At 37.6% G+C, this 22750-nt stretch overlaps 3 protein-coding genes across 3 annotated transcripts; 2 read left to right on the top strand and 1 right to left on the bottom strand.

The window, feature by feature from the left end:
* The first annotated feature begins 6918 nt into the window (after positions 1-6918).
* LOC103412780 (GDSL esterase/lipase At2g30220-like) lies at positions 6919-11751 on the top strand. The gene is made up of 3 exons (XM_008351310.4): positions 6919-7582; positions 8187-8448; positions 9174-11751. The coding sequence occupies exons 1-3, from the start codon at positions 6968-6970 to the stop codon at positions 9428-9430; spliced, it is 1134 nt and encodes a 377-aa protein (XP_008349532.2). The 5' UTR covers positions 6919-6967; the 3' UTR covers positions 9431-11751.
* Positions 9548-11565, bottom strand: LOC103412781 (exocyst complex component EXO70B1-like). The gene has a single exon (XM_008351312.4). The coding sequence runs from the start codon at positions 11563-11565 to the stop codon at positions 9661-9663; it is 1905 nt and encodes a 634-aa protein (XP_008349534.2). The 3' UTR covers positions 9548-9660.
* Positions 11752-18325: 6574 nt separating the features above from the next.
* LOC114819598 (uncharacterized) lies at positions 18326-22148 on the top strand. The gene is made up of 5 exons (XM_070808195.1): positions 18326-18382; positions 18487-18562; positions 19756-20526; positions 20614-20745; positions 21088-22148. Exons 3-5 carry the CDS (start codon positions 19756-19758, stop codon positions 22027-22029), a joined length of 1845 nt encoding a protein of 614 aa, XP_070664296.1. The 5' UTR covers positions 18326-18382; positions 18487-18562; the 3' UTR covers positions 22030-22148.
* The last annotated feature ends 602 nt before the right edge of the window (positions 22149-22750 follow it).

Here is a 22750-nt window from a genome sequence, read left to right as displayed (position 1 = left end):
TGAGATATCGAATGATTCTCTTTACAGCAATGACATGAGAGACCATAGGATTATGTATAAATTGACAAGCCTGATTAACTGCAAACGCTATGTCAGGTCTTGTAAACGTGAGATACTGAAGTGCACCAACAACACTCCTATATTGCTCAGGACTGTGATAAGGTTGTCCATCATCCTTAAGTAACCTGTGATAGGGTAGATATGATGTGCTACATGGTTTAGAATCCTGTAAATCCACTTTATCAACCAACTCAGTGATGTACTTTATCTGTGATACAAACAAGCCTTCTGATGTATAAGTAATCTGCAATCCCAGAAAGAAATGTAATTGTCCCAAGTCCTTCATTTCAAATTCTTGAGTAAGAGCTTGGACAACTTGACTGATTAATTGTGAACTGCTACCAGTGAGAATAACATCATTAGCATATAAGAGCAATAACATTGTCCCATTTGAAAACTATTGCACAAACAATGAAGGATCTGCAGGAGAGACTTGAAACTCGAGACTTGGTAAAAAACTGGTAAATCTCTCATTCCAGGCTCTGGGAGCCTGTTTTAACCCATATAATGACTTCTGGAGCTTGCACACATAATTTGAAGGATATGTGGCACTTTCAAATCCTAAAGGTTGGGCCATATAAACTTCCTCTTGAAGTATGCCATGTAAAAAGGCATTATTTACATCGAGTTGTCGAAGAGACCACTTGAATTGAGCAGCCAATGCAAAAATAAGTCTTATAGTTGTAGGTTTGACAACAGGACTGAATGTCTCCATGTAATCAACACCCTCCTCTTAACTATACATTTGTGCCATAAGTCTAGCTTTATACCTTAACACTGACCCATCTACATGTTTCTTTATTTTGTAAATCCATTTGCATCCAACTAAGTTCTTATCATGTGGTAATGGAACTAAAGACCAAGTCTTTTGAGAGTGAAAAACAGTTATTTCCTCATTCATTGCAACCTGTCATTCTGAAACTTGAGATGCAGCTTTGAATGTTTTAGGTTTTGAAGCAATAGTAGCAGTAAAAGCTTTCTTTTTTAACACCCCATTTTTAGATCGGGCTTGCATAGGATGTATATTCATTGGTATTGGTAGAACAACACTTAGTTACTCCTGCTGAAAGTCAGGATCCACAGGGAAAGGGTGATGTGTTGTGGAGCTGGTTGGATGTATTGCAGGGTCACAATATATATGTGATGGAGGAATATGATTTGTGGGACAAGAAACACATTCTGGAGCACTAGATGCAACTGTTTCCAAAGAATCTGATGCTCTAGATGCATACAATGAATCTGAGGCACTAGATGAATGCATAGGCAAATAGTTTGTAGTTCGAGATGACAATGAATGAGATGAAGGTGTAGATGCTTGATTGGTTAATGTAATGACTGGAGTGACAGATGAGGAATGGATGTGTGCATTGGATTCATTCAATGGAGATGATGCAGAAATCAATTTTGACTGTTGACACATACTGGAAGTGGAATATGGAAAGCTATTTTCATCAAATAAGACATGCCTAGACACCAGAATTTTACCAGTTGCAATGTTAAGACAAATAAACCCCTTATATTGACCTACATATCCCAGAAACACATAAGTTGCAGTTTTAGGCTGAAGTTTAGAAGTGTTGTAAGGTTTTAAGAGTGGAAAACATGCACACCCAAAAACTTTGAGATGTTTAATATCAGGAACTATGTTGTATAGTTTTTGAAATGGTGATTGCATATGTAAAGAAGCACAAGGCATCCTATTAATCAAATAAGAAGCAATACTACATGCATGAAACCAGAATTGGTCTGACACTTTTGCAGTTTGAAGAAGTGTAATTGTTGTTTCTACAATGTGTATGTTTTCTTTCTGCCAATCCATTATGTTCAAGTGTGTAAGGACATGATTTTTGATGTAAAATACCATGATGTGATAGAAATTGTTGAAACTTAATGCTTGTAAATTCACCACCCCATCAAATTGGAAAACTTTAACTATAGCAGAGAATTGTGTACACAAATAGGCATGAAAATGAGCAAAGGTTGCAAACAATTCTGATTTATTTCTTAATGGAAAAATCCATGTGTATTGAGTACAATCATCTGTGAAGGTTACATAATACCTAAATCCTTCATATGAAAGTAAAGGGGCAGGTCCCCATACATCACTATGTATTTTTTCCAATGGTATGACAGATTTGTGTACAGGAAAATCAAATGGTAACTTGGTAAATTTTCCCTCTAAACATGATGTGCAGATCGATGAACATGGTCTATTGATGTAGAGACTTGAGTTTGAAGTAGAATTGCAGAAGTGATTGTATTGGATGTGTGTCCTAGTCTTTTATGCCATATGCTTGACTGAATTGGTTTTGCAAGAAAATATGAATGTGATGCAGGTAGGGTAAATGATGTCTTCTGTGAAATGTTGAATGGTATAGGTTAATAACCAGCTCTACACAGCCCCTTAAGTAGGATCTTCCTTGTGGATTTATCCTGAATCCCATTAGAAACATCATCACAAATGAATATGCATCTATTGTCTTTGCAGAGTTAATAGATAGATAACAGGTGTTGTGAAAGTTTTGGAACATGTAAAACATTCCTAAGTGTAAGAAAGTGTTGTGGAACTACCAATTTAGAGGTACCAATATTGGAAATACTCAAACTTGCACCACTTGCAGTGGTAATGGTGTCTATGCCCTGATATGGAGTAGATAGCTCCAAGTTTGCCAACTCATATGTCATATGTGATGTAGCACCAGTGTATGCAATCCAAAACTGTTCAGATAGTGCTTATGGTTGATGATTTGCATGCATTGCAGAGAGATGAGCAGTTGGAGGCCTTCCTTGATATGCAAAATTACCCCTGTGATAACATTGAACTGCTGTGTGTCCATATTTCCAGCAAATTTGACATTGAGTAGGGGTAGGACAACTCGAGGTTGAAGTAGTATGCCTTTGAAAACAGTCTGCAGCAACATGGCCCTTTTTATTGCATATTTGACATATAGGAATGTCAGCTGGATGATCTAGGCAGTGAGATTGGTATGGTTGAGTACCAAGAATGCCAGGATTACCATTTGAAAATCTAGGACCAATAGTATATTGAAATCTCCCTTTGCCTTTGCCTCTGAAATTATTCCCTTTATATCCTTCATAGTTAGAATAGCCACCATTGAAATTGTTATATGACCCATGTCCATAACTATGATTAACAGAACTTGATCCTCCATTTGACTTGAATGACTGATCAGAAGAAGACCTTGGTTAATCTTAATCGAGAACAAGAGTTTTCCCTTTATCAGATTGAGTGCTAGCAACCATGGCACTACCAAAAGGCAATCCAGAAGAACTGTCAAAAGATTGCTCAATGATAGCTTCTTCTGCCAATAGTTAAGACCGAAAATCTTTGAGAGAGATACCATTTTCTCTTCCTCTGATCACACATTGAAATGTGTTGAAATCTGCAGATAAACCTTTCAACGCTAAGATGATAATATCATCATCATCAAAAATTACCCCAGCTGCAGCAAGATGATCTCTTGCATCTTTGATTTTTTTAAGATAAACAGACACAGATTCTGACCCTTTCTTGATGTTATGAAGTTTTGTCTTCATCTAAAAAATTGTAACCTTTGTAACAGCAGAAAATCGTTCGGTGAGATTGAGCCACATCTCACAAGGACTCTTACTCCCAATGATGCAGGACATGGCAGTCGAAGACAGTGTAGTAATAAGCAACTGCATTAATGCACGATCATGCATCTTCCAGACCAGGTATTCATCATTTTCGACCCCTTCAGCATTCAAATCATTATCAAATCTTGATGAACACTTTCTTGAACCATCCACAAGTCCCATGATCCCATGACTTTCCAGAAGCAATCGGACCTGAAAACTCCAAGTAATATAGTTGGAGTCATCCAATTTCACTGTGACCGAAGTGGAGATTGGGGAGAAAAGATTGGTGATGGGTGATTGAACAATCTGCAGCTGAGCAGCTGTAACCATTTTTGCAAATTCTTGAAGAACACTTTCATTGATGCTTTTAATCAAATAGTTGGTGGGCAGACGAGAAGAAACCAATTTTCTAAGCGCCTTGTATATTTCCTGACGCCAAAATTCACACAGAAATGCAAACTAGAGGGTGTAGAAGAGAAAGAAATGTGTTAGAGACTGAGCGGAAGCACCGGATCGATCGGCCGGCGATGATACCATGTAAAGATAGCAGAATGGATGAACTTGAGAAGAACAGAAAATAGTATGAAATATTGAGAGAGATTGTTAGACGTAAATGTAATCTTTTCTTTCTTACTTTCTATTGTTTTGCAATCCACACTTATATAAGTGTTTCCAAAACTCAATCTTACAGAGTAAGTAAACCTCCTTTTAACTACCTCCTTATGTCAACCGAATATCTCCTTATTCCAACTAACTATATCTCTGACAACCAAGATTCCAACTAATATACCAGCCTTTGTAGTCTCTTGACATGTGGCATTGGTTTAATCATTGATATCCTTTTCACTTGGACCACTATTTTCCACTTCATTCTTCTTACAGGAATGGCTTATTTCAATTGTTTCTACCATTGTCCTATTTAGACTTATCCTTATGTTTTTAACATAAACCCTACCTTGATCCTGTATTAAAAAAATTAAAAAAAATCTATCGTTGCACCTCAAAAAAACATAAACCCTAAACTCGAGCTCATCCTAAATCCTGAAATAACATTATAGTGAACATCAAAAAGATCAGCACATTGTCGTATTTCCAAAATGACGTGATCGAAATAAGCTGCTGTCCTTTTCCTTCTTATTAGAGAAGCTGCTCGATCTTTTAGGCATACAACTTGAGATCTTTTTCTCACCAGTGCTTAGATACTGCAGATTTTGTCAGCAAATTAAATCGTTATAAAAATTTGATTCCTATTGAATGTGCAGCAGGTGAGATATCTACTGATCTCATCCCTTGCAAGTGAAATAGTATATTTGCACCGTATTTCGTCATGCATGCATGCAGAGATTTAATTGAGTTTAAATCGAAGCATGTCACTGCAACTACCAGTTTAAAGATATGTTGTAAGCTATGGTTCAAGTTTCCGGACAGCACATATACGATTTACATATTGACTGTTGAGCATAAAATTAAGTAGCAAAGATGCAAACTGACCTGCAATAATATGGTGGATTGGGAGCAAATGCTATGATTTTTTATTTTTTTTAAAAGACACTTGGAAATGGGCAGATGAACAATTTGTCAATTTCCAATTCTTTTAAGACTTTTTTTTTTCAGAAACATTAATTATTAATTTGTTACTAATTCACTTGTATCTACACTTATGGTAAGGGTGAAATTTTGCTATAATCCCCATTTTCAGCTTCAGATATTTTTTCAACATATGATAAGTTTAGTTTTTTTGGGCAACCGTCAAACCGCTATAGAGTGTTACAAAATACACAATTTTTCTTGTACTTTGCACTTGTTTGGGCCTGATTTTAATGATTAATATTATCACATACATAAAATATAAGGTTCAAATCGTTATATAACATTGCAGAACGAAAAGGAGATCTGAAAATGTAGAACGAGAATATTCAAATAAGAAAGTTTTTAGCATCCCTTGACAATTTTTAGTTCTGTCCTTCGTTAAATGTTTCTTATTTTTTAACACACATGGACTTTTTATGTTTCTTAATTGTAACCAATAGAGCCCAAGGTTTGTTCCATAACTCCAGCCCAACTTTTGAGTTGGGAATTGGTAAGCAAAGGGTCAGCCTCAACCAACCCCTCTTGTTTTTTCGGATCACCTGCCCTCTATATACTAAACATGTTGTGGTTGTGGATACCAATTTTAGGTCTAAGGGTTAAAAAATCCAGTTTCATTGAAATTTCAGCAGATAATGATTAGGTCTCCAATATGATTCTTTGATTTCTTTGGTGGTAACTGGGTAGAAAATCTTATATAGAAGGAATGCATTCACGAGAGAAAGTAATGAAACGAATTTTTTAAAATGAAATATTTGAACGATACTCATCATTTAGTTAAGGTGGAGAGTAAAGTAGTATGAATAGTTAAACTGATCAAACCTCAGAATATTTTCCTTGGTTGTTAAGTTCAAATTACTCTTAGAAGCATTTTTGGATACTTATACAACAATCTTTTCGTGATATAGAACATTTATCTTATCCTCTTCTATGTAGTTACAACGTTGTCATTTAAAAGATTTTTGGTCGTAGTGTAGATATATAACCGAAAAAACAAAAAAGAAAGAGAAGTTCTAAGTTCTACATTGTTGTTTCCCTTACAAACCAAGAGAACCGATGCCTCAACTACACGACGGATAGACGTAAGAAGCATTGCAAAGTTAGTGGAAAATGTCATCCACAAACGAAAACAACACATACCAAGTACCAACACTGTCTTAGCTCCAAATTTCAGAAAACCACCCAAAGGCACATACAGTGAAACAAAATCAGTGACCAATATTTAATCACCATGCACCGCATCATACCTTTCACTCCCACTAACACTAATGCTTTAAGAAAAAGATGGGTTATGGGTGTCTTTCGAAAAATCATAATTTGACACGATTATATAAACATATTTTTTGTGGTTTTAGCACATTATGTTTTTATGTGTCAGACTGTGATTTGCATGTAAAGAAGAATGACTTATGTAAAGGAAAAATTTTAATATGATATGTTCACGTATTGTACATGGGTTGACAACGTAATTGACCTTACTCATTTTTAGGGTACAAGATCAACCACTTCGTCCATAACACGTGGTCTAGTTATACATAGTGGTGTTCTAAAGAAAATATACATAACTTGACATCCATGCCAAGTTTCTACCTTCATCTCCATATATTTTAACTTTCATGGTTCTCAATCCAACACTTTATTTGATGGCCTATAACCCTATAAATCCAAAATATATGTGTTTCTAAAACAAGTTACAAAAATGGCACCCACAACACTCTTTATTATTCTTCTCCTAGTGCACATTTCCAATTCCAACACTTGCGATGCCACAAATCCTGCACCAAAATTCCCAGCAGTTCTAGTGTTTGGCGATTCAACAGTCGACACTGGCAACAACAATTACCTCAAAACATTGTTCAAGGGCAACCATTACCCTTATGGCAAAGATTTCCCTGGCCAAATCCCCACAGGCAGATTCTCCAATGGAAAACTAGTTCCTGACTTTTTGGTCTCCATTTTAAACATCAAGCAAACAGTTCCTCCTTTTCTCGACCCGAGCCTTTCGGATAACGACCTCATCACCGGCGTCTGCTTCGCGTCAGGTGGATCCGGATACGATGATATAACCGCTGCTGGCGCCGGAATCCTAGCGTTTTCGAAGCAGATTGAGTTGTTCAAGGAATATGCAGTGAGAGTTGAGAGGATTTTAGGGGATAAGGAGGCAAAGAAGTTGATTACTAGTTCATTGGTTGTAGTAAGTGCAGGTACTAATGACTTTGGTTTTAATTTCTATGACATTCCCACAAGAAGATTAGAGTTCAACATTAGTGGATACCAAGATTTTCTGCTGAATAAGCTACACATATTTATTGAGGTAAATTCCCATCCCTTTCACGTGCATATTTTCACCTGCGATATTTTTTTTCTTTTGAAAACTTCAATTTGGAAAGGGCTAGCCTTGATGCAACGGAAATGTTGCTCTTTTGTGATTGAAATGGCATGAGTTCGAGTCGTGGAAACAACATATTTGCAAAGTAAGGGTAAGGTTGTGTACGATTAACATTCCTCCTTCCGACAACTCTCGCCAAGTGAGAAGTCTTGTTGTCTTGGGCCGCACTTTTTCAAAACTTGAATTTGGATCTTTCAGAAAAATCTTAAACATGTGAAGCATGCATAGTTACAAGAACCATTCTGTAACATCAGTTTTCCCTTCACACAGTGAAAAGATTATAATATTTATTATATAAGATCACCGTTTTGCAGAAACTTCGCTTAGTCATTCTTTTTTACAAATCATAATCTGACATGTATGCATAAATAATTCATCAAAAATCACCAGATTGAACATTTATGAGCATATATCAAACTGCAATTTGTACGTAAGATGAATAGCTCCTTCCTCATCAAGACGCGAGTATTTTTCGTATTATATTGAACAGGTAGTACTTTGATGTGTTTTTATATCTGTATATATGTAGGAACTGTATGAGCTTGGATGCAGAAAAATGGCAATAGCAGGGCTTCCTCCAGTTGGTTGCCTTCCCATACAAGTTACTGTAAAATTTGGGAAACCAAAAGATGGACGATGTGTAGATGATGAGAATTCAGATTCCCAAATATACAATCAAAAGCTTGTCAAACTATTGTCGAAAATGCAGTCACTGTTGCCAGGGAGCAGAATTGTTTATTTAGATGTCTATGAGCCGTTGATTGACATGATCAACAATCCACATAAATTTGGTAAGAAACATTTATATTAAATTATTTATCTAAGGGCGGATTTGTAGTACAATTTTTTACACATGTTTTTGTGGAATCCATTTCAATGTATTTTATGATCCGAAGTGCCTATTTTTTTTATAACGTTATTCATAGATCATTTTCTTGCAAAAAATTAGACAAATTCAAAACCATTAAGACATTCATTTGTAGTGAAGAAAATAAACGAATATGGTTCTGCAAAGACATCCTAAACTCATAATCCAATGGTCATATAGTATCAAATTTTGGTGATTTTTGGTAGACATGATTTTTTAGAGAAGACCTAAAACATAGACAGTTCAGATCATTGAAATACAATATGGGATAGGCCTCACAAAAACGTGTGTAAAAAATTATGACAAAAAGTGATGCTATAGATCATTTTCTTGCAAAAAATAAGACAAATCCAAAACCATTAAGACATTCATTTGTAATGAAGAAAATAGACGAATACGGTTCTGCAAAGACATCCTAAACTCATAATCCAATGATCATATAGTATCAAATTTTGGTGATTTTTGGTAGACATAATTTTTTGGGGCAGACCAGATCATTGAGATACAATACGGGATAGGCCTCACATAAACGTGTGTAAAAAATGATGTAAAAAAATGATGCTATAGATCCGTCCCCTTTATCTAAATTACACTGGTACTATGTCTGCAGAGCATATAGATCCTAATTTCGTAATTTTTTCTTATAAGGTTTTGTGGTAACGAAAAGAGGTTGCTGCGGTACTGGGTTTGTGGAAGCAGGGCCTTTGTGCAATGCACTGACTCCGGTATGCGCCGATGACTCGGAGTACTTGTTTTGGGATAGCATACATCCAACCGAAGCAACTTACCAGTACCTCTCAAAGTACCTAGAGAAGAATGTGCTTCCCAAGTTTGCTTATCGTAATCAATCGCGGCCGTCGATTACTCGGTCCGGCCATCCCTATCGGGCAGATGATCGATACTGATAATGCAGTTCCAGTTCCATACTCCCGTTCGGGGAGCTTTTCAGACGCGAAAAACCGGTTTCCGATCGACATCTTGGCTTCGACGTCTAGTTATCACAGATAGAAATAAAACTGTACTTAAACACAACCAAACATCTAGATTACAAAGCTTTCAATTCATAAACAAAACTTTCTGTAAACTTGTTTTCGATTACATACAAGGCGAATCGTCCCTAGCAGCTTTAGCTTCTTCACTTCCGGCCACCACCAGCGCCGGCGGATCCTCTACTGCCGCGGAACAGGTCATTGATCTTAGCTTCAACGTCCTCAGTAGCATACTTAATGTACTTATCATGCCATCCGATTTCCGGAACATTCGGAAACCTACCGATGAAGCTCTGATACGCTGGCAACAAGATTTTGACAAGCGAAATTATCAAATCGCCTCTGAGCTGATCGTCGAAAACTACCCAATTGGACTGCGTTTTACAGATCTCGTCGAAGTAGATGTTGAACAACTTGAGCTTCTCCTTCATGGACTTGACCGCAGCACTTGGCGCCAATGAGCCGCTATCGAGCTTCAACACTCCAAGCACCTTGTTCCATGAGCTTCTCTGGTAATTCACATGGTACTGCCGGACTTTCGCAGTGTGTTTTCGGATCCAATCATCGCCCAATAGCAATCCCAACTCGCTGTCTTTCGCTTTCTGCACAATGTACCTCCCATTGTTCATCATGAAAACATAGCACAAAGCAGAGTCCCGGTAAATCTTTGACTTGGCTTCCAAATTGCTCTCCAGAAGCTCCATAATCCACGCCATTTGTACGGACATGGACGAGCTTCGGTCATCAACCTTGGGTTGATGAGAGACCGCAGCACTGTCCTCGAAAACCTGCTCGAGGATCTGGCGCGATCGGCAAGCTGCCCGGAGATAATTCATCACATATCGAGTGATTGGATGCAATCCGCCGCCAGGAACTGGAGTTTTCGCAGGGTCGCGACTGATCAGATTCTCCAACTCCATGAAAATGCCTCTGATCGCTTCGCCTAACCTTTTCCAAATCGTAATCGCTTCGTTCCGGAGAAACAAGCAGTACTGATCGGAGAACACTGACTCGAATTCGGGCATCAAATCCCGCAAAGTCTCGAACACGTCGAGAATCCTGAACAATCGCTCTGGCGATCGGCTCCCTATTGCCACCGCGTCGGCGAAATTCAGTATCTGAATAGTCGAGCCTCGGCAAACCTCCATGAACGAGAGGTCCGCGGCGGAGGAGAGGCCGTAGAAGATGCGATCGCAGAGTCGTCGCTCGCTCGGAAACAGAATCCGAAGCGCGACGTTTGCTGATTTGATCCACCGCTCGATTTCGTCCTCCAGGTCCTGCCATGGCGTCTTCTGGACCTCTTCGATGCTCAGCTTCTGCAACCCTAGCCTCGACAAGCTCTCTTCCAGGAACTCTCTCCGGCAGCTGGAGTACACGTGCGAGCACTCCTTTCCGAAACCCGCCGCCACCATCCGCTTCGCGATCTCATGGAGGTCGTTGATGGTTCCAGAAGGAAGCGCGTCGATCACGATGTCGTAGTCGCCAATCGGCTGCGCAACAGGGATCTGGTGTTCCTCACCGTCCCCGATCACCTCCTCTTCTTCTTCATCATCATCTCCGGAGTCAAACGACAACGCGCCATTCGACTCGCCGCGAAACGCCCGAGTCAATTCTCGTGACTCGGCGCCGCGTTCGACCAAGGATCTGAACTCGTCCTCGAGCCGGAACATAGCGTGCTGCATAAGATCCTCGGCGCCCGTCAGGCAGACGCTGACGGACTTGTCGTCGGCCATCGGAGTCCAGTCTCTGATGGTAACGATGAGCTCGTCGATCGAGTCAAGAAACGCCGCGGAATCGGCGGAGTCGGACCAGATTGGGTGGTCAGTGGCCACATACTGCGAGATCTGACGGTCCAGCGACTTCAGCGAAAGCTCGAGAGCAGCACAGCTCCGAGTTCGTTCGTCGTCGGAAGCCAATTTCTCGCGAGAGAACCTACCGTCGAAGTTGGAAAAAATCTGCAAAATATCGTCGGCCATATTATCGTTGTGGCCCAGAGTCTTGGCTATGTGGCGCGCCATAGCCAACAATTTCTCTTCGCCGTTCTCAGCCATTGTACTGCAGTATCAGAGAGTGCCCTCCAAGTGTTTGATTTGATGCCTCGGTGAAGATAAACTTTTAGGGTTGTGAAATTGAGAGGAAAATTGGTTTTAATTTTTGGGATTTTTGGATTTCAGAATTTCAGAATTCCGTTTTGGGTATTAACCAATAAGCAATAAGCCAAAAGCCAGAAGCTAAAAGCACTGAGGGTGAGCAGAAGCAGTTGAATAGTATTATTTAGAGGTTCGCGGAAGGTGATTGGAAAACACGCGGTTTGTGGTGGGGAACGGATGAAGATTGAAGAGGGAAAGAGAAAGGCAGGTTTTCGTCTGGACTTTTTGAATTATTTTGCTTTTTCTAGATTTTCGGGACTGCAAGTTTTTCTATATTTTTCATTCCGAATAAAACAGTATTCTAAATTATTCTAATTTTATATACAGAAAGTTGAGCTTCATTCTCATCAGAATTATTCTAATTTTGAATAGTTAGATTACGGTCCAAGCTTAAACCTAGAAAAAAACGATCGTAATCAACTAACCTAACTCACCAAATGACATTTTACTACTTATGCATAGTTGGATTGCGGTCTGAGCTTAAATGTAGAAAAAATGAGTGATCAACTAATCCAACTCACAAAATAATGTTTTTTCGTTTATGCATATATATTCTAGTACGAGTTCGATCTCATTAATTATAAATTAGGTATAAATATAATAGATTGGATAAGAGAGAGTGAGAGGTGGGTGGAGACTAAAGAAGGGAGAGAAGGTTGAATGGGTATTTTTGAGGATTGGACTTTATTTGGATTTGGACAAATGAAGTAAAGTAAAAGCCCACAAAGGAGGCTTCGGCTTTGGTGGTCAAAAGCATAAACAGATGACTGGGTGTTCAAAGAAAAGACGTCGATTCCCACATCAGAATCTGGAAGAAAAAAAAACTCAAGGGGTTTCTTTCACTGTGTGCTCTTCTTGCAGTCGGTTTGAAAGTGCTTTTGCGTTCATAGGAATCACATTAAAGGTAATCATTTAATATTACGATTTAATGATATTTATCATTATTAATGAATGAGAAATTTTAAATTAGATTTTCATTAAAAATAAATTTAGATCAGATTATTGTTAGCTTATTTGAAGTTAAGCCCATTTCCTCCTCTTTAATATAAATAATATCGTTTGTTAAAAAATCACATTAAATGTTTAAAAATAACAAAAACTAAAAGCTCTTTTAAATGCTTTTATAGTTTTTATAATCTATGGCAAGAATGAAAATAACGATCTATTTCTTAAACCATCTACTAATAAATTTTTCATAAGTTTGATTCTAATTGCGAATTTAAACCACATCAATATAAAGATTATATGTTTAATCGATGAATGCTTAAACAATTAAGTATTTTTTTAAGTCGTGTAGTTTCTACCTTTATAAAGTTTTTCAAAGTTTTCACTCAGTATCGACATTTTTCCATAAATGTGTATCGGTATTTCACAAAAAATATACATTTAAATTGTCGCTTCAAAATCACGTGTAAAGTTTTGTTTTAAAACTATTATCATCACTCTAAGAGCACTTCAAACAAAGACACAATAAGAAACTTCTAATTACGGCAAATCACGCACTGAGTAAACATAGAAATACATTGAAAATACTAATAAGAATGGTCACATCCTTGTTGTCTTAGGGGTGAATTGGGAGTGAGGTACTTAAAAAAAAACAGCAATGAAAAAAATTATGAGGGTTTTAGGTGTTTGGTAAACTGAAAAAAAATGCTTATTTTGGAAGATGCTGCGAGAATAAGCTGAAATCAAAGAAAAAGTTGAAGCTGCTATTTGCAGCTTTAGAAAACTGGTTTTTTTTCAAAGCACACGGAGCTACAGTACTCCTTTAATGAAAAGACCCACTATCAAACTGTTTTTTTTTTCCAAAAGCACTTTTACAAAAAAGTTTACCAAACACTCTGCTGATTTATTTCACATCCGCTTATTCTCATAGCACAACTGCTTATTCTCACAGCAGCTTTTTTTCAAAACACAGTAATACCAAACCAATCCTTAATCCATTACCTCGCGAATAACATTTTCTTTAGCAGTTTGAGTGGCAAATAGCGTACCCCTTATTGTACCCTTGAATTCTGAGAAGAAAAACTTACAAAAATATCACTGTAACGGTATCTTATCGCTCAGATGATGAACTACTCATGGTCAAAGACGCAATCTATCCGCGTGATTACGGCTTATGCATACAGTGTGCCACAACTGATACAGCAAGAAAAGCAAACAACGGGTCCAAACACATTCAACCATCCAATATAATATTCACCGTCGATCCCTAGATCAACGGCCTCGGATTCTTCAACCCCAAATCCTATAAAACCATCCTTTTTATCTCTGAAGAAAGAAAAGTCGTCACAGTCTTGTTTCAGTCATCTCTGTTCTTCCAAACTTACCCCCGAACTTCTCACTTATTTACAACAATGTCATCGCCTTCCCTGATCCCAGTTTCGACCCAACAGTCTTCCCTCCAGCAATCCCAACGGTCTGGCACCAATCTACTCTTATTCCTCCGACCCTTCCTCACGCGCATCTCCGCGCTCTATCGCCACGCTCTCTCCAACAGCCGCCCTTGGACCGAGCTCATCGACCGCACTGCCTTCACCAGGCCGACCTCGCTCACCAATGCCGCCTACTTTAGCGTCAACTACCTCATCGTACTCGCGGTCGTACTCGCCTACTCCCTCATCTCCAACCCCTTCTCTCTTCTCACCCTCGTCTCCCTTACCGGAGCGTAGATCTTCTTCTACGGGCGCCGATCGTCGGAGCAGTCGCTCGTGATCGCGATCTTAGTGACGAGCGTGTTGTCGCTGCTGCTGACAGCGGTGATGGTGAGGGTTGGGATCATCTGTGTTCACAGAGCATTTAGAGATCCTGATGATTTGTTCTTGGAGGAAACGCAGCCTTTGGGTTCTGGAATCATTTCGATTTTCGGTGGGCCCCTTCTTTTAGAAGGCAGGTGCCAGGCATGATGTCACGTGTCTGGCATGTGATAAGTGCAAATCTGAAGTCGTACATACTGCTTAGCTATAGATGAACCTTCCCCCTTGGGTCGGGTTGCTTATAAGAAGAAGAAAGATAAGTTTTGCTACAGTTGTTCTAAAAATTCCCGCGTAAAGTGCGCTTGTGTCTAGATCTGCTTAAGCGTCGGTCTAGTGTCTAAGCACCCGTTTAGTCTGTCTAGCGTCTGTCTAAATTCACCTAGGCACCTATTTAGATCGCGACTCTCATTTGTACAAAAAATTGATAACTTTTATTTTGCATTTTGATTTTCAATAAAATGTAAAATACTTATTGTGTAACGAACCATCCCCAAAAATTACGGTTTTTATAATTTTAAAATATGAAATTACGAAACTATCGTTCGAGGTAAATGCGTTGACTTTGTTTGACTGCCTTGTCGTATCACGTAAGATCCGTTTTCTTGGTGTATCCTCGTAGTACTTGTCACGACAAACGCATGGGCGCAAGCAGAATCGAATTTGGAGTTATAACAAAAGAGTTATTAACAAACGAAGTTGAAGGCAAAATGGTCATTTGACCATAAATCTGGAAGACTCCAGATTTTGCTGGAGCATTCAGATGATGCCACGTGTGTGGTTGTGATGGAAAGAAAATGAGAGAAATGAGAGGGGTGCAAACCCAGACCCTCCATTCGACTCGCGACCCGACCTAATTCCTACGAACACCCCTACGTCGATGCCGGCGTTTTCCCAAAAAATTGACCGTTGCCACCACCTGCATTCGACTCCATGACCCTCCCTCTACCAATTCCACCCCAAAATCGAAGACATTTGACCCTAATTCATGAAGATTGAAGCCGACGGATTTGAGGACATCGCATCGGCGATTCGTCGTTTCTGCAACCACTATTGTCGACCACCACTGTGGCTCGACTCCCCTTGAGGCCAGGATTAAACCCCAAACAAGTTTGGGGGCGGCAGAGCATCGGAGAGGATAAATCGACAACCACCCAATCTAAGGTTCCCGACGGTTCGTGGTGGTTTTCAGGCCACTTCCCGGTCGAATTGGACTTCGGCCTATGTATGAAAGTTATTCCTTCATTGAGATCTTCATTATTGTAAATTTTGGAAATTTTTAGAGTTGTTGAATTTTTCAATGAGTCAGGGTTGCCAGTCGCCGCCTTGTGGTGGCTCATGCAGCAACGCGTTAGGGGTAACGTGAGGTCCCTCCTTATGTTTTTTTGACGTGCCGAATCCAAATTCGTCATCCATTTTCCCAAATTCTAACATTGTAGTCGAGTTTTACTAAATGGTCCCTAGTTAAGTGCATCGGTGGAAAGTGACTCCATCCTCGCTAGCTTGAGCGGTTCCAGGCAACAAAATATTTGTAGGTGGACCCCTTCTAAACTTGCATGTTTTTATAAAATGTTAGGCTTGCATGCATTTCATATTTCAGAAATTAAGCATGTTTTATATTATGTTTTCTGGATTTCCATATTTATGGTTTACGTATAATTTATGATTTATTTAAATTGCATTACGAAATACTTATGGTTTATCGAAATTATGTTTTACGAAAGGTTATGAATCATCGGATTCTCGTATATGAAATTCTATGGCTTTCGAATATAATTGATATTACGGATTTATGAATACGGATTTGAGATGAAATTTTGAGATATGTTTTTTGTATTTATCTAGTGGGTTATCACACAACACATCCACACAACACGGGTATGTAGATGTCTATGGCCATAGGACATACTTGAGGATATCTATGTATATATTTCTTCTCCGGCATAACCCCTAGTCGTACAGCTTCGCCTTCGGGTGATGAGGCCTACCATGTTTCTTCACTAGCATAACCCAGTGTTGTACAGCTTCACCTTCGGGTGATGGATAAGTACTGTTTTCGGGCGACTATGATACCCCTAGAGAGTACAATATTGATGAGATTTATGGATTTGCCTTCGAGCGACGATAACATCGTTATTGAGCATGGTTTTACTCGTACTTGTTTTTTGAATGATTTCATGGCATGCTAGAGTTTTCAAAAAACTTACTATGTAGTATTGTATGTATTTTCAAAACAGGGGGTTAGTATGTTTAAAAAGAAAACGGCTTTCTTACTATTAGTACTATTATTATAACTTTGGTCCACTCACCTTTTTTGTTTTTGCTCCCCCCTCAGGATTTAGATTCAAGGCACATGATCCCGACGTCAGGGCACTTCCGCTCAGGCATCTTTGAGTCTCCTTTGTGTAGGACACAGTCATCGGTTCGTACCTTTCTATAATAATTCTTTCACTTTATTCTTGGTTAGTTGTATGCTCTGAATACGTTCCTGCTTTATTATATTTCTTCTTAATAACATATTTTAATTTGCACACATGTTTAAAATGGCTTCATCACCCTCGAGTGTTCGCCAACACGTGCCTACCCTGATATTTGGGGATATCGGGGTTGAGGCGTGTCATATTGAATATTTGAATAAATACTTAATCAATGCTTATTTGTTTTAATGTTTTATAATTTATATTTTGTTTTATTTTACAATTTATAAAATAGATCCTCGTCAGGACTATTTGTTTAGAGCCTGAACTGTAAGAGAGATGGAGCAAAGAGAACTTTGGGTGAAGAGACATAACCAAGAAAGGAAGAAGAGAGAGGACGGTTGTGAGAGTAGTGAAACAAGTGGTTTGTGGGAAAGAGATCATCTCCGGATCTTTTCCACCAAAGTCTGCAGATTAAGTGATTCGGGCCCTTAAAATTTGATCAAACAGTTAAAAACAGAGGCCTATTTTAAAAGTTATAATAATTTTAGTCATTAGATCAAATTTCAATGGTCCGAATCACTTAATCCTTAGGTTTTGGTGGAAGAGATTTGGAGATGATCTCTTTCCGTGGTTTGTGCATGGTAACACATTAAAAATGAAAATAATATTACAATTGATTCCTAGCCACAAGATGTAAGCCCAATATATAATATATAATAAATGTACTTAAATTCATATAGTCCGCCTAAGTTCTCATCCAGGCACTAGGTTTTTAGCTTAGGCGCCTAGGAGCCTAGATGCTATACCTCAAGTTGCCGTCCAACTAGTGTTTAGCGTCTTTTAGAACCTTAATTACAGTAAGGATATTATTCATTACTTTGAGATATTTGATGGACTTCTCAAAGTTTGCAATTTAATTTGTTAATTTTAGTGGCAATTTGTATTTGAATTTTTCCTTTTAATTCCATGAGGCAAAAATTTGATTATTTATTTTGCATAATTAAGAGATATGTTAAGGAGACTCCTAGTTACTTTACAGTTTAACATCAATTTCCGTACTAACATTATTAAGGGAGCTTTAATGAAAAGGGATTGAATTAACTTTTATTTAATGAAAAACCACCCTAAACTATTATTTAATGAAAAGGGCTTAAATTTTAATCATAAGGACACAAAACTTTTATCTTAGGCCGTACAAAACTAAAACACACGGGCTCACCAAAAAGCCCAAACCGCATAACAATTAATATTCCAAAATTGCCCCTAACGGAGCCTAACCCAGGCCCGTTAGCCGAAGTTACTAAAATTCATCATCCCTCCCAACGCCATTAATGTTCACCAGCCCCTTCACACCGTACCAAAAAATCAAAACCTCCATTACTCCAAACGTCAAGATCTCAAAGCGTTTTCAAGTTCGATTCAAGTTTTCAAGCAATAATCTACACATCAAATCCGGAATTTCTCAACCCAAAAACTACATTTGAAGACGAAAAACTGAAAACATTCGAACTGTATGTTTGCAGAGTCGAAATCGGACAAACACAGGTACGAACCTATAATTTCTGATATTCTTGATGATTTCTTACTTTAATTTACTAAATATGTGCATTTGCATGTTTGAGATTCTAAAAAATGAATTATGTTTCCAGTTCACAGTTCTGATTTGCATCCAGACGAAAACACACACAAAATTTGGGAAATAAAAGCAACAGAGAAGAAACAGAGGTACGTACCACAAAATTTCTGATATTTTTGGTGATTTTACAGTAATATGTAAGTTTGCATGCTTCGAATAGCAATGTTTCTGCAAAATGGTATATTTTTACTTCACTTTGATAACTGCTCGTTTTCTTATAACCTTTAAATAGTATTTTCTTGCCCTCATATGTTGTTTTCTTTGCTTAAATATAATCAACATTCTATTCCGGTGGTGTTTTAGTTTAATATATAGTGTTTACAAAACAGTTCACGATTTTTAAGTTTAATAAACAGTGTTTACGAAATAGTTTACAATTTGCTTCATTTGTAAATAGAATTAAAATGTAAGGAAATAGTAAAATCTGGGATGCATTCACGAACGAGTGTGGTTTTCTACTTCAGTTTGATAAATAGTTCAGTTTGCTAAATGGTTCAGTTTGATAAATAGTTGAGTTTGCTAAATAGTTCAGTTTGATAAATAGTTCAGTTTGTTTTGGTAAAAAAGTGCGGTTTTCTACTTCAGTTTAATAAATAGTTCAGTTTGCTAAGTGGTTCAGTTTGATATATAGTTCAGTTTGCTAAATAGTTCAGTTTGATAAATAGTTCAGTTTGCTAAATGGTTCAGTTTGATAAATAGTTCAGTTTGCTAAATAGTTTAGTTTGATAAAAGTTCAGTTTGCTTTGGTAAAAAAGTATGGTTTTTTAGTTCACTTTGATAAATAGTTCAGTTTGTTTTGGTAAAAATGTGTGGTTTTCTACTTCATTTTTGATAAATAGTTCAGTTTGCTAAATGGTTCAGTTTGCTAAATAGTTCAGTTTGCTCTGGTAAAAAAGTGTGGTTTTCTAGTGTACCTTGATAAATAGTTCAGTTTATTTTAGTAAAAAAAGTGTGGTTTTTTAGTTCACTTTGATAAATAGTTCAGTTTGTTTTGGTTAAAAAGTGTCGTTTTCTACTTCAGTTTGATAAATAGTTCAGTTTGCTAAATAGTTCAGTTTGATAAATAGTTCAGTTTGCTAAATGGTTTAGTTTGATAAATAGTTCAGTTTGATAAATAGTTCAGTTTGCTTTGGTAAAAAAAGTGTGGTTTTCTAGGTCACTTTGATAAATAGTTTAGTTTGTTTTGGTAAAAAAGTGTGGTTTTCTACTTCAGTTTAATAAATAGTTCAGTTTGCTTTGGTAAAAAATAGTTGTAATAATTAAACTATGTTTATTCTTACAGATGGACGGAACAAAGAAACTAAGAATAAAGACTTTTGCTATAAAGAGTCCACGTAAGAAAGAGAATAAAAGACCTGCAACTTCTTATGTTCAATATAGATGCAACGTTTTCGGGTTTGCAAATGCAATGCAATTGTACAGACCAATGCTTCAACAACGCCAAGATGTCATCAATCATTTGGCCGAGACACCATTTTGGAGTCTAATCAAGTTCTACATGGATGATGAAATTGTTGCAACGGACAGAAAAAAGAAGTCTGATATGGATCTGATCAAGATCATACAATGCTATGATTCCAAGCAACAACAGTTCAAATTCGGAGATCATGAGCCAAAAGCAATAACAAGTGAAGACGTCGTTGAAATATTTGGATTGAACAACCAAAGGGTTGAACTACCAAACACAGACAAATCCACAAAGAACATGAATGACAGCTTTGTCAAAGCATACTTTGCAAAGCAAAAAATAGTGAAAAAAAAGGACATTGTTGAAGCATACCAAAAATCAGTCCAAGACAAAACTCCTGAAGGGGCAAAAGCTACTGCTTCAATTATATGTGTGCATCTGCTACAATCACTGTTATTTGCAACATCTGGAACTTACATAGCGTGGAGCTTCATAACAATTTGTGGAGCTTTGGACCAAATCAGAAAATACAACTGGGCAAAAGGAGTGAGGGACTACTTGTTCAAGAGGATTAACAAATCGAAGAAAAAGAAGAAAAATGGAGAAGAATCAGCAACAACAAGCGGATGCACTGCCCTTATTTTGGTAAGAAATAAGAACTATATTTAAAAAACATGAATTATGTCTTATAAATTACACAAGAAAGTAATTCAAAGTTCTTATTTCATGCAGTATTGGATTTGTCTTCACACCAATCTGGTGGAGACAATAAGTGGGCGAGAAAACATGATTCCTGCCATTGGAAGATGGGACATAACGAAAATCCACAAAGCAATCAGAGACATTCAAGTTGAAGAAATTGAGGTAAGGACAAATAATAAAAGTATTTCAATAAACAGTATATTTTTGCACTTTACAGTTTCATAACATAGTGGTCTTTACAGTTTAAAGTTTCAGAAGTGTCATTTATATAAAACAGATCAAGCAATAGTGTCATTTATATAAAACAGAAATAGTGTCAAAAAGAAAAGTGTATTTCAATAAATAGTAACATATATTACTCTATTATGCAAACTAGTGTGATTCTCTTTTAATAATTTGTACATTCAGTAAATAGTTTGCGTTTTTTAAAGTTTAATAAACAATGTTTACGAAACAATGACATTATTATGTAATTTAACAACTATTTAATGTGTCACTGTGCAGATTGGTGGAGGTATTCCTTGTTCTGAAGAACCAACAAAGGAGCATTCCAACATCAACCAAGAAGAATGTAATGTCATTCCTTATCCTCAACAAAATAATGAGTCTTCCAAGAAAAAGGAAAAGAAGACAACGGGAAGGAAAAGGAAAAGAACTGAAGTTGGAGCTGAAGAAGATCAAAGCATCACCATCACTGAAGCTCAGTCACAGTTTGATCAACTGTACCAAGAAGAATTCATGAAATTTGATGCAAGTTATCAAAAGGACTTCATCGGGATTGATAACACATTAGGTGTGGAAGATTTTGAAAAGTTTAAAAGATGTGCGAGCATGGATCAAAAGAGGTATCTAGTCCTCAGTCACATGATGATATATGCACTCGACAACATACACACAAATTCAATTGTAATGAATCAAACAACTGGAGCCCTCAACAGAAACATTGAACAGCTTCTGCAAGAACGACTTGAGGACAAACAGAAGATTAGTTCAATGAACACAGAAATGATACAGTTGCAATTAAATAACACAGCAGCTTCTATGAAAGTAAATAAACTTCTGGATGAAATTGGAAGTTTGAAGAAGAAGCTACTGGAAAATCAAGCAATAGTACCAGATCTAAATGCTTCAACCAAGGAAGATCCAGAGGAGGATGAACCACCTAAAGAACATCCAGATAATGATGATCAAGTTGAAGAGCATACACATGATAAGGATACTGCTACTGAGGATCCAGTTCAAGAGAATGCAACTGAAAATGATGTGGCTATGGAGGATCCAAAACAAAGGCATGCAATTGATCATGATCCAGATGAAAATGAGGAGGATCAAGCTGAGGAGGATCAAGAACATGAAGGAAAAGACACTGCCACTGAAAAAGGAACCTTCGGAGTTCAACAAGATGTTCAAATGCAGACTCCAACTATCAAGGATGCTGAAAAATAAGGAAAAGAGACAGCCAAAAAGAAGACGAGAACACTAGTAAAAAATATTCGAAGGAGGGATGATCGTAAACCAAATGTCGATCCACATTATGATTATATCCCCATCCAGAGAAAACAAAAGAAGGCAAAATACATATATGATGTGAGTGACAGTGAAAGCCCTTCAATTTTTCAGTCAGAAAGCCAACCATTGGAACCAATAATTGAGAAAGGAAAGGAGGAGCCCAAGGTTGAATCACCCTTGAATCCAATTGCTAAAGAAATAGCAAACAAACCTGCAAAGAAGGCTGCAAAGAAACCTGTAAAGCAAAAGCTTGACAAACGGTATCATCTACCTGCATCAACAAGGGCGTACAAGTTACTTGAAGATAAGACAAAAGAAAAATTCAAGGAATATTACAGACAAGAGAAAATGTAAGTTTACATTATTAATCATAACTTAATACATGTGTACACACACACACACATATACATAGATATATAATACGTTTTATTTTCTGATACAGGGACTACTTCTGGATGCAGCCAAGACAAGGGTCCATGGCGACTGACTTTGTTGTCCTAAAATCAGATCTGACATCATTGTTTGTGGATGGAGCAATCGACGCCAACATAATTGATGCTTCGTTCTACACAATGGCAGAAAACGAATCAAAAATGAGGCAACAAAAAAATCTATATCTTCCTTCATTCATATTTGTAAGTGTCAAACAGTTTTGTTT

The sequence above is a fragment of the Malus domestica genome, chromosome 11 (genome assembly GCF_042453785.1).
Source record: "Malus domestica chromosome 11, GDT2T_hap1".
Classification (NCBI taxonomy): domain Eukaryota; kingdom Viridiplantae; phylum Streptophyta; class Magnoliopsida; order Rosales; family Rosaceae; genus Malus; species Malus domestica.
The sequence above is the reverse complement of the archived record's forward strand: the minus strand, read 5'-3'. Positions and strand labels throughout refer to the sequence as shown.

What these genes read in the sequence shown, in the direction of transcription:
- LOC103412781 (XM_008351312.4), bottom strand. Translation starts at nt 11,565, where the DNA reads ATGGCTGAGAACGGCGAAGAGAAATTGTTGGCTATGGCGCGCCACATA.
- LOC103412780 (XM_008351310.4), top strand. Translation starts at nt 6,968, where the DNA reads ATGGCACCCACAACACTCTTTATTATTCTTCTCCTAGTGCACATTTCC. An exon ending in AGCTACACATATTTATTGAG is followed by an intron (nt 7,583 to 8,186) that starts GTAAATTCCCAT and finishes GTATATATGTAG; the next exon opens with GAACTGTATGAGCTTGGATG. An exon ending in CAACAATCCACATAAATTTG is followed by an intron (nt 8,449 to 9,173) that starts GTAAGAAACATT and finishes TTTTCTTATAAG; the next exon opens with GTTTTGTGGTAACGAAAAGA.
- LOC114819598 (XM_070808195.1), top strand. Translation starts at nt 19,756, where the DNA reads ATGGACGGAACAAAGAAACTAAGAATAAAGACTTTTGCTATAAAGAGT. An exon ending in GATGCACTGCCCTTATTTTG is followed by an intron (nt 20,527 to 20,613) that starts GTAAGAAATAAG and finishes TATTTCATGCAG; the next exon opens with TATTGGATTTGTCTTCACAC. An exon ending in TTCAAGTTGAAGAAATTGAG is followed by an intron (nt 20,746 to 21,087) that starts GTAAGGACAAAT and finishes GTCACTGTGCAG; the next exon opens with ATTGGTGGAGGTATTCCTTG.